General features: G+C 37.9%; 1 protein-coding gene across 1 annotated transcript in view; it reads right to left on the bottom strand.

The window, feature by feature from the left end:
• Nucleotides 1-14,241, bottom strand: part of Efcab13 (EF-hand calcium binding domain 13) — a 129,952-nt gene that overhangs the window by 39,443 nt on the left and 76,268 nt on the right. Inside the window, exons 23-29 of the mRNA XM_059270740.1 lie at nt 13,763-13,906; nt 8,045-8,116; nt 5,756-5,899; nt 4,671-4,739; nt 3,449-3,592; nt 1,377-1,448; nt 392-535 (exon numbers count right to left, since the gene is read on the bottom strand). Coding sequence (XP_059126723.1) covers nt 392-535; nt 1,377-1,448; nt 3,449-3,592; nt 4,671-4,739; nt 5,756-5,899; nt 8,045-8,116; nt 13,763-13,906 — 789 coding nt within the window. The remainder of the gene's footprint in view (nt 1-391; nt 536-1,376; nt 1,449-3,448; nt 3,593-4,670; nt 4,740-5,755; nt 5,900-8,044; nt 8,117-13,762; nt 13,907-14,241) is intronic.

Raw genomic sequence — 14,241 nt, 5'->3', positions numbered from 1 at the left:
GGAAGAGGTTAGGAGGGACTTCTGGAGACAGAAAAGACTCTGGGAACAAAAAAGGCAGAGAAGCCAGGAGACACAGAGAGGAAACAGGAGGTGCTTGATGGAAGAGAGGTAACGCCACGTGATAGAATGTAGATTAATATAAATGGGTTAGTTTAAGTTGTAAGAGCTGGTGGGACAAACCTAAGCTAAGGCTGGGCTTTCATAATTAATAAATCTCTGTGTCATTATTTGGGAGCTGGCTAGCAGGACAGAAAAAGACTCATTACACATGTACACATCATCATCATCCATCACTGTGGTGGATTATACAGCATGTGATCTATATCTCAATGTTAAAAAGACACCAAATAATTGCAAAGAAGAAACTGTACAATAAGAAAGAAGAATTCACCATTGAACGAGGCCTGTCTCAGGATCTCCTGCATTGTATTGTAGCTTATTGGAATTCCAGCACTCCTGAGATTGGAGATCAGTTCATTTGCAGGCATTGTATTATTTCTGATATTATCAAAAGCTGTAATCTCTTTCAATAAACCTGCAAATATTGGAGGAAATGAGAACAGATGTTGACACTGAGATCAAGTCCTTTTTAATCCTTGGTACCCACAGTTTACAAAAGGAGGTAGGTATATCTTTAAAAAAATTCTGAGTCAAAAAGCTTTTAAAACACATCAGTGTGTTTTTTTCTTTAAAAGTCAATTAAATAATAAACAAAATCAAACAGTAGTTAGGTATAATTTCTGAGGAAGTTCATTTTGGTCGTTAACTGTTTGCTCTCAAAGATGTTTCTGCTACACACACCACTGTAACACACACCAGCAGTTGAGCTTGCCAACAGCTGGGCAGCTGTTCAGAGAAGGAGGTCGAGAAGCAGAAACAGAAGCCAAGGAGTTGAGGGAAAGAAAACAAGGAAAGAAACATCTGGTGCAGACTAAAGAGTAAGACCCTGTCTTAGACTTCAGGAGCCTTCCTCCTTCACAGGCATGTCTGCTAGCTTTCCTGCACGGGACCTTTGCAGCGCTCTTTCACAACATGCGTCATAAGTGTGATGATAACCACATGGGTATTCATAGAAGTGAGAGGTGATGTGCCCCTGTGGGTAATGGGATATTTCTACTATATAGCATACATATACTGAGACAAGTAATTTGCCTTAAAGAATCATTGTAGATATGAAATTCTAAATAATTAATTATACTCAAAACACAAATTAAATATGCTAAGAAATGAAAAGTCTGGATATAACACTTAAAATAAGGCAGAGGAAACTTTGGGAAAATACTAAAAATAAAGATAAAACAAAATTTATTTTAGAAAAGTTTAAAATACCATAAAATGATTTAAAATTTTTGATTTTATTCTTTTAGTATGCTTACTGCTGAATGATGTTGCTGGGCTAGATGAGTCAACAAAAGAACCAATTGTTTCTTTTAAGACCACTTCTCTTTCTGCAAAGTTAAAAAAAATTAGGGTTTAAATGAGTCAATTTAAAACTTACAACAGCAGGAGCTGGAGAGATTGCTCAGCAGCTAAAAACATTGGCTACTCTTGAAGAGGACTGGGGTTCACTTCCCAACATCCACATGGCAGCTCATGACTATCTGTAACTCCCACTCCAGGGAATCTGACACCCTCCTCTGACCTCTGAGGGTATCAGGCATGCATGTGGCACACCTACATGCAGGCAAATATTCATACACATAAAATAAAAATAAATCTATTTTTTTTCCAAGACAGGGTTTCTCTATGTAGTTTTGGTGCCTGTCCTGAATCTCATTCTGTAGACCAGACTGGCCTCAAACTCACAGAGATCTGCCTGGCTCTGCCTCCTGAGTGCTGGGATTAAAGGCATGCACCACCACTGTCCAGCTAAAAATAAATCTTTAAAAATGTATTAAGGTAATAATTGTGTTAATATTATTCCACTCAACTATCAAATTTCTGTGATCACAACACATTGGTTAGACTGAGAGAATGCAAATATGTGCATGGTCACACACCTCCCACAGTCATACAACATACAGACACAATACACAGAGATTCAAGGGTTTGAGGAGTTTTTTGGTTTTTTGTTTTGTTTAGTTTTGGTTTTTTGGTTTTTTGAGACAGAGTTGCTTGTTTTTTGTTTTTTGTTTTTTGTTTTTTTTTTTTTTTTGAGACAGGGTTGCTCGTTTTTTGTTTTTTTGAGACAGGGTTGCATAGCCCTGGCTGTCCTGGACTTGCTCTGTAGACCAGGCTGGTCTACAGATCTTTATTCCCAAATCTCTTCATTCTTTTTATAAACATTACTCTCAGATAAATTTCTGAATTAACTAAGTTTTATGGGTCATTGTTTGTATTCAAAATGTATCATATGATAGAATAAAGATGATCTCAGTAAATAGTCACACTCTTTATATTCTTCATCTTCTAAGAATGTTTAATACAATTGAAATTCAAGTACTTTATAGTTAGTTAAATCATACATTAGAATAGGTAGGTAAGATAAATTTCATATTATGAAGAAGATATCCTATGTGCTGGGGATAAAGTTCTACTGGTGAAGTGTTTGCTTAACTACACAAGTCCTAGGTTTGATTCCTAGGACTGCATGAACTAGGCATGATGGTGCACACTGATCTAAGCAATCAGTAGGTAGAGGCAAGAGGATCAGAGGTTCAAGATCATCCTTGACCACAATAAATTTGAAGCCAGCCTAGGATATATGAATCCCTGTCTCAAAACAGCAAAACAAAATAACAGAGCAGATACCCCAAAGGTCCCATACTGAATAGACGTAATGTAACTCAAGGGTACAAATATTAGTCAAAGATTCTCAGCTGAGCAAATATTAAAAGCAGATTTATTTGGTTACTATAAAGATTGAAGGAATTACAGAACTGAGAGACAAAAGCTTCTGACTGCATTCCTCTCCCAGCAGCCAGCTGGACCAAGCAGCTAATGAGTGCGGCTGCCCACCTTGATGTAAACTGCAAGCTGTGCACATCAGTTCTCCTTACAAAGAAAACAGGACCATTATAGTGGATGCCTTCTGGTGACTACTCCAGAAGCCACACACATCTTGTCCTTTAGTAGCTCATCGAGCCTAAGCATTCTATAACTATGACAATGGCGAAGAGATATTATATTCTATATCAAAGGAATCCAAAAATCCACAGAGCTCTGTGTCATCCCTAGAATCCAGGGCTGAAGAAATAGAAATAACATATTTTTATTTTAACTATTGCATTCCAATAGATGACAATCTGTTTTTAAAATATTAATAACAAGATTACCTCTATTAGTCTCAACCAAGTAAAGACTATCCAAACATTCTCCACCTTGACTAATATGTGGGCATCAGTTCCATAAAGAGCTCCCTAATATACAGTATTATTATTCTTTTAAAAAGAGCCTGTGTGAGCATGCATCCTCTAAGCAAGACCTGAGAAGTAACTGAAGTACTCACCATCCATCTCAGAAGTCGGAAACACCCCAGGCTGGCCTTTCTCCTGTAAAGATTTCTTGAAGCTCTCCAAGGCAGGTAAAAGGGCTTTAACTTCAATTTTTCCATCAGTGATTCTATCGACAACATTGCATGTGTCCTCTATTCCTATTTTGATGGCAAAATATAAAAAGCAGGGTTAGTGCATCCAGCTAATCACATAACAACCTGATTGTGTGTGTGCACACGTGCACAGGTACTTAGCTACCCACCTTGGTTTTTTTGAAAGCATTTTCAATGGGACTTTGGTTGGCCAATTAAGCTACTGCATCTGGCCAGGGACCCTCCCATGTCCACTTCCTCTCACTGCTGGGATTACAAGCATGCATTATCATTGTTCCTGCATGCTACATGCCAAACTTTTTCATGAGCACTGCAGACAGAATTCAGGTCCTAATTCTTGAACTATCTTTCCAGCCCCATACCAACCTGATGTGAAGGAAATGTATTCATTTTCTAGAATACTTGTTCTATTTTTTGTTTTGCTTTGTTAAACAGGAAGTAACATAAAATTTAGAGGTTTTGATGCTCTATTAGAAAACAACATAAATTAAGACTATTATCTTAAGCATTTAACTCACAAAGTTAAACAACAACCAGCAAAGTGACCCCTAATGGTGCCAGGGCCCATGGATGTAGCTCAGTGTAGAATGCTTGCCTGGCATGCATTCAGTCTCCAGTAACACATAAGCATGGTGCATACCAGCACCTGGGAGGTGTGGGCAAGAAGCTGAGAAGGGACTCTGCTAAAAATTACACATACAAGAGCTGAGGAGCTGGCTCAGTAGGTAAAGTACTTGCTGTACAAGGGTGAGGGCCAGAATTTGGATATCTAGCACCCTCATAAATGTCCAACAAGCAAGGTAACCCACCAGTAATCCCAGTCCATGAAAGAGAAAAGGGATCCTCAGAACAAAGTAGCTAGGTAGACAGACTCAATCGGTGAGCTCTGGCTCATGTGAGAAACCCTGCCTCAATATATATGGTAGAGAGCATTTGAGGAAGACAACAACATCAACCTCTGACATCTTGAATACAAAGTTATACACACACACACACACACACACACACACACACACACACACACACACATGCCAGCATGCATACACACATATCAAAAACTTAAATCCATACATAAGCCTACAAGCATGAGGCTTCTGTCTGTATTTTTTCAAATTATACTTACTCCGGCACTCATTAAATATATCACTGTTGGCCAGTTCTCTGATGATATCCTTAAACTGTACCACATCACCTTTAGAACAAGGAGAAGGAACAGTTTAGGTATTCTGGTTTTTCTTTAAAAAAGACTACTTGATGGTATAAAGCTATAGTTATAAAAGACAAAAATAAAAAGGAAACGCAACAATTATCTTGGAACATGTGATAAGCAGATCTAGAATAAAAGCTATCAGGGATATTACTTTGAAAATATGTTCCTTTTGTGGGCTCAATAAGTTATATATATATATATATATATATATATATATATATATATATATATATATATAAAATATGTGTGTGTGTGTATACAAATACACATGTGCATACAGTAACAATTTATGAAAATAGGGGACATGAACTCGAGAGAGAGCAGAGAAGGATACGTGGGAGGGTTTAGAGGATGTAAAGGGAAGAGAGAAACGTTGTAATTAAATGGAGTCTCACCGGGCGGTGGCGGCGCACGCCTTTAATCCCAGCACTCAAGAGGCAGAGGCAGGAGGATCTCTGTGAGTTCGAGGCCAGGCTGGTCTACAGAGTGAGTTCCAAGACAGCCAGAGCTACACAGAGAAACCCCGTCTCAAAACAACAACAACAACAACAAAAACCCCAAAAAACCAAAATTATAGTCTCAAAAATAAACAAACAAAAAATATTTTTTAAAGCAGGCTGAGCAAGCCATAAGGACAAGCCAGTAAGTAGCACTTCTCCATGGCCTCTGCATCAGTTCCTGCCTCCAGATTCCTGCCCGAACTGCTTTCAATGATGAACTGTTATATGGAAGTATGGGTGAAAACCCATCGTCCCCCTAAAAATGAAGTAAATAAATAAAATATGCCCTTTAATACAAATGTTTTCATTTAAAAAGTAAGAAAAATATTCTTTTTTTCTGAAATAGAGAATGAGGAGGAGGAAGAGAAGGAAAAAGAAATAGGCTGGCTGAAACTCCTTGGGTACTTAGGCTAAGTGACACTTCAGAAGTATGGCACCTTCATTGGTTTAAAGTAAAATAATCTTAAAAATCTATTTAAAAATGAAATAACCACTCACTAGAAGGAGTAGTGTTATCCAACACCTTCTGTATTTCGTCATCTGTTAGGTGGATTCTTATAGCATCTAAACTTTGCTTAATGTCAGAAATGGCATTAAGATCATTTCTGTCAATTTTGGTGTTGTAAAGTCTCTCTTTCTCTCCTGGGAAGAGACAATGACTTCTGTTAGAGAAGCACAGAATTAGAAGAGAATTTATTCATCCTGGCAAACAAATGAACACTCTACAGTGAACGATGAACCTAACACTGAAACACGGGCTGGTTTCCTTGAAGATCACAATAAACATTGTATTCTTGGGCCCTCAGAGTTGGCTAAGTCTGTAAGAGCTCTTCCAGAGGAACTGGGTTCAATTCTCAGCACTCACACTGTGGCTCACAACTGTCTGTAACTGCAGTTCTAGGGGATGTGACTCCCTCTTTTGGCCTCCACAGGCACCAAACAAGTGCACAGTGTACAGACATATAATCAGGTAAAACACCAGTACACACAAAATAACAAAATAATAAAACAATAATTTTTTAAAAATCCAAAACTGTATTGTAGAAAAGAAGCAAAAAAAAAAAGATACACACTGTGATTGCATCTATATTTTGAAACAAAACCAGAAAGACTTCTCATATATCCAAACCACTGAGGCATTTGGGATTTCACTTTTGTGCTTAAATACTGAAACGTTTGTAGTTTAGTCTTATCTGTGAATATATATATATATATATATATATATATATATATAATATTTTCTATATATACTTTTCCCTTTGCCTACCTAGTTTTCACACCATCCTCATTGGAAAAGAACCAATCTTATTTCCTATAGCAACCTTAAATGATACCAGTATTGTGTAACTGCTTAACAAACGTAATGAAATCTATTCCTGTATTTTCTATATCATCTCAGCATTTTTATATTTTCATGCAATGGTACCAAATGATTTTATCATAAAGATTTTATAATATAAAAATGTAGACACTAGCACCTGGTAGGGTTTGGCTTTTAGCAGCTCTTCCCTTTCTGTGTTCTCATGTTAGTTTTTATATGTTGGCTTATATCTACATCAAGCTTTTCTGGTTCTAGAAGGAAGCTGTCCTTTATATACCTTTATTGAGATTGTATTAAATACATAAAGTTAGGGAAAAGTAACTGACATCTTATTAACCTTAAGATAGTCCTTTCCAGAAAAGACATATTTTTCCAAGTAAAATATAATTTTGTGTTCTTTAGGAATGTTTTAGGATTTTTGTTCTATAAATTTTGTACATTTCTTAGAAAACAGATGAATACAAATATGATTAAATAATGGAAAATCCAAGTATGGTGATCTTTGAGATTGCAGGTGTGCACCACCATAGCTACTGAAGCAGGAGGATTACCTTGAGTTTTGGGACAGACTGAGCTACATAGTGTGTACAAGGCCAACCTGAACTATGTGGCAAGACCCTGTCTCAAAAATAAAATAATTGTGGAATACTTTTCAGCCTCAAAAAATCAGGAATCCTGTCATTTGCAAAAACACGAATGAACCTAGGGGACATTTTACTCTGTGAAATGTCAGGATAATTACTGGATGATATCACTTGTACAGAATCCAAAAACACTGTCATAAAAGCAGAGAGGGTAATGTTAACTGTGAGGAGGAAAAATACGGTGTTGGTCAAAGGGTAGAAAGTCATAGTTAGACATGGTAAGTTCTGGAAATTTATCACAGAGCAAAGTAGCAGTGGTCCCTGTGCTCTGAGGGCTGGTGTAGGAAATGGGTCATAAAACACCACAACGGAGCTCTTAAGACATGGTCACACGTTGTTATGGTAGCAGCTACACAGAACCACACTGCTAACAAAGTTGATATAAGTTTTCATGAATTTGTGAAAAACATAGTATACAGTAGTTGATTATGTGAAGAAAAAAAAAACATAATAAATAGTCTTAAAGGTCTACTCCACTCAGTTTGCCAAACCTTTTAAAAATTATTTTCTAACTATTCTTAATTTTCTAATCATTTCCGAAGTCAAATATGAATACTGGATAGTCTCAGAGAATAAAACCTCAGTGGATAATTTTCTAGCACCATCAGAAAGTGCTCACGATTCTAAATTTAGGTTACACTTAGCAATGTTTGCATCATCATTCAAAGCAAAGTTACAAAGTTACAAAGAATCTACCTTGTGCCCTTTTGTCTTCATACTGTATCTTACTTGTGCTTTATCTAAATCTAGATTGTCTTAATATGTAAGCCACTGTTTATCTTTCCAAATGTGAGCATTAAACACATTCTAAGTAAAACTCACCTTCAGATTTTAGAGTTCTCAAGGTATCTGCAAACGTGGTCAGAAAGTCTTGAATGCTAACTTTGCCCTTTTCTGTGAAGCAAGGGAAAATTTAGCTGAAAGAAATAATGTTTCTAAATATATTAGAACTCAATATAATAGCCATGTCAGCCTGGACTATTTCTTTTCTTTTGTCTCTTGCATTCTCCAAAATACGCAGTTCTGTTTCTTTTAATACTTACTGATTTTATCATTTTAATGATAATATATGCTATTAAAATAGTATCTTTTTAAAAAACTCTCTGACATTAGTTCTACTTTTTTTTCCATTTACTTTCCACAACTTGACAAGAGAAGTCTTTCTAGTTAAAAAAAATATTTGATCCCTTCCATAAATAATGCAGGGAATTAACAAGGCAACCCACATAGTCTATCTGGCACTCGGGGTAGTGCTTCAAGGTCAAAGCTGGAACAGCTGCCACTACACATAAATACTTGAGTAGCTCCACTCCTTTACAAAACTGTGAAGTGCAGAACTATTATGGGATAATGAGCAGAGGCTGTACACCAACATCAGCTATATAAGTGTGCTAAAATTTAAGTAGCATACTAGCAAACAGGATTCATCAGCACACAAGAAAGTAGGAACTGAATATACATTCATTAAGGGTGATATAGCCCACAAGGAACAAAATTTGTGTTTAGAGGAGAGACAGTCTTAGTTACTACAATGGTCTGTCGCCACAGTATACAAGCAGACATATGGTATATCAAGAAAGGCGCTTGTAATGCAACAGGTGGTGGTTAGGAACAAAACTGTCCAGAAAGGTCCTGCAGGGCAATGATAATAGGGGAACTATGTTTTTATTAATTAAATTTTTTTCATTTATTTTACATCCTGACCGCAGTTTCCCTTCCCTCCTCTCCTAGGGAAACAATTTTTTTCTTTTCTTTTTTTTTTCTTTTTTCTTTCTTTTTTTTTTTTTTGGTTTTTCGAGACAGGATTTCTCTCTAGTTTTGGTGACTGTCCTGGATCTCGCTCTGTAGCCCAGGCTGGCCTCCAACTCACAGAGATCCACCTGGCTCTGCCTCCTGAGTGCTGGGATTAAAAGGCATGTGCTACCACCGCCTGGCTTTTTTTTTTATGAAAAAATCACTGCTTTATGACAATGATAAACTACCTAAATTGAATCTCAGCACATGATCTCCAAAGCCTCCACACAAAGTAAGTAAAAGAACCCACAGTCTATGCCTCAGATGTAGAACTTCACACCTTTTATTCACATGTAACTGGGGAGACAAAAATCTAGGGCCAGTCAACCACAGAGCCCATATTAAAGTCAAAAATCAGGTGGAAATTTTGTACATGAGGAGGAGTGAGAATGGTCCTCATAAGGCAGGACAGATAACACCAACTAGACTATCCATAAGAAGAGAGTCTCAAGATGAGTAGGGAGCTACCATCAACAGGGTCAGAAGATCTGTAGGGTCAGAACTCTAACCTTGAAAGAGGTGAAACACATGGTCTTGGGGTCAACACCACCTGAGACGGATGACAGTGGTCTTCAGATGGTACTGCCTCTTGGTCAAAGGACAAACTCTGGAAGCGAATAATGTTACATAGAGCCTGGCGGGCAGAACTCAATTAAAGATGAAATCCTTACCAATGGTATCAGATGGCAGAAAAGGAGTCATCTTTCAAAGAGGGACACTATTTATTAAAGTACTGTTGTTTGCTATAGGAACTGAAGATGGGACTCTAGACTTGCCACTCAACATTATCCACTCTTCCCTGAGATCACTGGCCATTACTGATCCAGAAAAGTCTAATACAAACAATAATCAGCAGAAAAGAGAACCCAGCATCCACACAAAGTTACTATAAAAAGAAAGCAAAACAAAATGTAAGGGCTGGGCAGATGACCCCATTGGGAAGCGCTTGCCTTGCAAGCACAAAGACCCAAGTTCAATCCTCAGAACCTGCATAGAAAAAGTCACTCACACTGGTGTGCATTTGGAATCCTAGGGCTGGAGAGGTGGAGACAGACAGATCCCTGAGGTCCACTGGCCAACCACTTGGATAAATCAGTAAGTTCCAGGCCAGTGACCAACCCAGTCTCAAAAACAAGGTGGCCAGCCCCTGGGGAATAACACCTGAGGTTGACCTCCAAACACGTATACACATAAAGCTACACTCAGAGATGTGCACACATGTACACACATGTACACACATACAAGGAAAAAATACTGAAAGAATTCTGACTGTAGAAAATAGTATAATCCTCACTTACAAGGGTGAAATTAAAGATGTCATGAGCCAGAAACTCAGCCAATTCATATCTAAAGGAAATACTAAACCCTAACCTAACAAAAAATTAGGGATGTATGAATTAATTAGAAGTGTAAATGTGTGAGTAAACTTATTCAAAATAATTATTTGCCTAATTCAAAAACTGATTAACAAAAATAGTACATAAATTGAGAATGAAGTTAAAATATTATCATTGCACTGTCTGAAAGATGGTCAAAGTAACTGAATTACTATGGTAATACTGAGAAACACAATGGAACCTGGTTATCCCACAGCAGGAACCTATATCATTATAAACAAAGAAAATTCCCAAGCTAGTGGAAGAGACAGCTGCACTAATTTTTTAAATGAACAAAACAAAGGAAGACAGAGCATAAGGAGAGGTAGCTGAAATAGAAAGTATGTACTTGGCAAATATATTAGTAATATTATGCAATATAAGTTAATCAAATATTAATTCAATTCAATGACATATTATTAGTAACTCAATGGGTGAAGAATAAATTTTCCCTACAAAAAAATTTTAAATAACATAATTTTGCTTGTAGTTGTCTCTCTCACACACACATAGATACATATATATGACAACTACAAAACCATCAAAATTTTGGAAATTAAGAAATATACTTCTAAGGAGCTGTAGAGATGGCTCAGAGGTTAAGAGCACTGGCTGCTCTTCCAGAGGACCTGAGTTCAATTTCCAGCAATTACATAGTGGCTCACAACCATCTATGAGATCTGGTGCCCTCTTCTGGCATGTAGGCATACATGCAGGCAGAATATTGTACACATAAGAAATAATTCTTAAAAAGAAAAAAAAAGGTGAAAGATTTATACCATCTGAAGAGAAACCATAGTATGCCAGGTGGCAGTCACGCACACCTTTAATCCCAGCACTTAGGAGGCAGAGACAGGCGGATCTCTGTGAGTTCGAGGCCAGCCTGGTCTACAGAGTGAGTTCCAGGACAGGCTTCTCCAAAGCTACAGAGAAACCCTGCTTCAAAAAAAAAAAAAAAAAAAAAAGAAAGAGAAAGAAAGAAAGAAAGAAAGAAAGAAAGAAAGAAAGAAAGAAAGAAAGAAAGAAAGAAAGAAAGAAAGAAAGAAAGAAAGAAAAGAAAAGAAAGAAAGAAGAAAGAAAGAAAGAAAAAGAAGAAAAGAAAAGAAATATACTTCTAAACCCAAGAGCCAAAAGAGAGAACCAAAATTTTAGGACAGTTTAAACTGAGCAACAATGAAAATACTACATATCAAAACTTGTTGGAATGCACTTAAATCAGTACTGGGGGAGTGTTCTTCTAGGACATATATTACAAACGTTTTAACTCCTTTAAATTAGTGAGCTAAATTAAATATTCATCACTAGATGTCATCAAAAGAAGAAAACCAGAAAACAGAAATAAGAATATAAATTTAAAAATGGATCAATCAAGATAAAGTTTGTTTTTTTCAAAAGAAAATAAGACTGAAAATTATGCAGAGATTAACGGAGGAGATTTTAAAAAGTTACACTTCAGTAACACTGGGGATGAAAATGAAGATATCATTATAGACATGGCAAACAAAAAAAAGATAAGCAGATATCTGTGGTGGTATTGTGTTCCTCAAAATATTGTGCACCCTAATAAACTTATCTGGGGTCAGAGACAGAACAGCCACTAGATACAAAGGCTAGAAAATGGTGGCACTTACACCTTTAATCCTAGCATTCCAGAGGCAGAAATCCATGTGTTTAAGGATACAGCCAAGCATGGTGACTCACGCCTTTAATCCCAGAAAGCAAGCCTTTAATCCCAGGGAGTGGTGGTAGAAAGCAGAAAGGTATATAAGGCGTGAGGACCAGAAACTAGAAGCATTTGGCTGGTTAAGCTTTCAGGCTTCTAGCAGCAGTTCAGCTGAGATTCATTCTGGATGAAGACTCAGAGGCTTCCAGTCTGAGGAAATAGGACCAGCTGAGGAACTGGCGAGGTGAGGCGGCTGAGGTGGCTGTGGCCTGTTCTGTCTCTCTGATCCTCCAGCATTCACCCCAATACCTGGCTTCAGGTTTGATTTTATTAATAAGACTCTTTAAGATTCATGCTACAGATATCAGCAGCAATTTTATTTAACATGCTTAAAAATGAAGATAAAATGCACAGATTCTTATAAAAAAAAACAGCTTACTGAAATTAAGAAAAGTGAGTACCTTTATACTCTAAAGTCATTCCATATAAAACTTTCAGTGCTGAGCCTGAATTGTTGGGTCGGTGGTTAAGAGTGCATATTATTCTCCCAGAGGACCTGAGCCGGATTCCCAGAACCCAACATCAGGCAACTCACAACTGCCTGTGTCTCCATCCCTAGGGGATCTGATACCTCTGGCCTCCATGGTTACCATACACACACACACACACACACACACACACACACACACACACACACAGAGAGAGAGAGACAGAGAGAGAGAGAGAGAGAGAGAGAACACGTGCACACACACACACACTTAAAATAAAACTTTTTTTAAAAACCTTAGTACACATCTTCACTTGTGAGTTCTACTAAATAGCTGAGGAAGAAAATAGAAAGGCTATTCTCCAAATCGTTTTAAGAACTTAGTAAAGACAACACTCAACTACACCTGTCACTAAAATAATGAAGTTTTGCTGTGGGATGTTCTGTATGGCAAATGCTTTGCTCTGATTGGTTAGTAAATAAAACACTGATTGGCCAGTAGTCAGGCAGGAGGAAGTATAGGAGGGACAAGGAGGAGAAGAATTCTGGGAAGTAGAAGGCTGAGTCAGAGACACTGCCAGCCACTGTCATGACAAGCAGCATGTGAAGATGCTGGTAAGCCACGAGCCATGTGGCAAGGTATAGATTTATAGAAATGGATTAATTTAAGATATAAGAACAGTTAGCAAGAAGTCTGCCATAGCCATACAGTTTGTAAGCAATATAAGTCTCTGTGTTTACTTTGTTGGGTCTGAGCGGCTGTGGGACTGGCGGGTGACAGAGATTTGTCCTGACTGTGGGCCAGGCAGGAAAACTCTAGCTACAAAGTTTCTTGTACATTAGTCAATGTCCGCTTCTCTAAGTCACTACTGTGTGCAGCATCCCCTATCATCTGAGATTCGGCTTCTGACAGATGAGCGCCTGGCTTGGTGCTCCAGGAACCTGCTCTGTTCTGCAGGTAGATCACAGCCCAGTCAGTTCACAGGATAATCTCACTCCATAGGCACCACCATTGGCTTCCCACGGGAGAGGATGGGCCTGGACTCTCTGCTTATTTGCCCCTGTGCAGCTCTGAGTTGACACACCAGTAGGGTAGTGTGACTATCCATCTCACTGCTGTGGGTACAGGATGACCCTCCATCCTGTGTGCTTCCCCAAGGCATCTTCCTCCTCAATGTAGAGAACAGCCCATTGAAGGTAGATAGATTGAAAGTACGCACCATGCTCAGGAACATTTTTCAACACTTCAGTCAGTGTGGCTTCAGCTGAATGAAGGCCATCATTCTCCAATAACTTCTTGAAGTCAGAGACATCAAGTAGATCCTTCTGGAGAACTTGGGGAGTGGTTAGGAGTACCTGTGTGACTACAGAAAGACAGTAGAAGAAAATGTTTCAAGAGTAGACACTGTGTATTATCTACCACTTTACTCAGGTTGCATAAAATAATGGAAAAGTACATGAAACTTTGAACGCAGTTTTAGAAACAGGAGCTCACAATCATTAAAGCCTTAGTGCTAGACACTGCTCCAAGTACCTCCATCTTACCTGTTTAATCTCACAATAATCTTAAAGGTAATCATTATTATGCCCATTTTTCAAATGAAGAGGCTGAGGCTAGCAAGGTTAAGTTGACTTGCTGAAGAGTACTTTGGTAATTATGTGGTAAGAAGAAAATTCAAATTCAGGCAACACAGGTTCA

Source organism: Peromyscus eremicus, chromosome 8a, assembly GCF_949786415.1.
Source record: "Peromyscus eremicus chromosome 8a, PerEre_H2_v1, whole genome shotgun sequence".
Taxonomy (NCBI): Eukaryota; Metazoa; Chordata; class Mammalia; order Rodentia; family Cricetidae; genus Peromyscus; species Peromyscus eremicus.
This window is presented reverse-complemented; position numbering and strand designations above follow the sequence as displayed.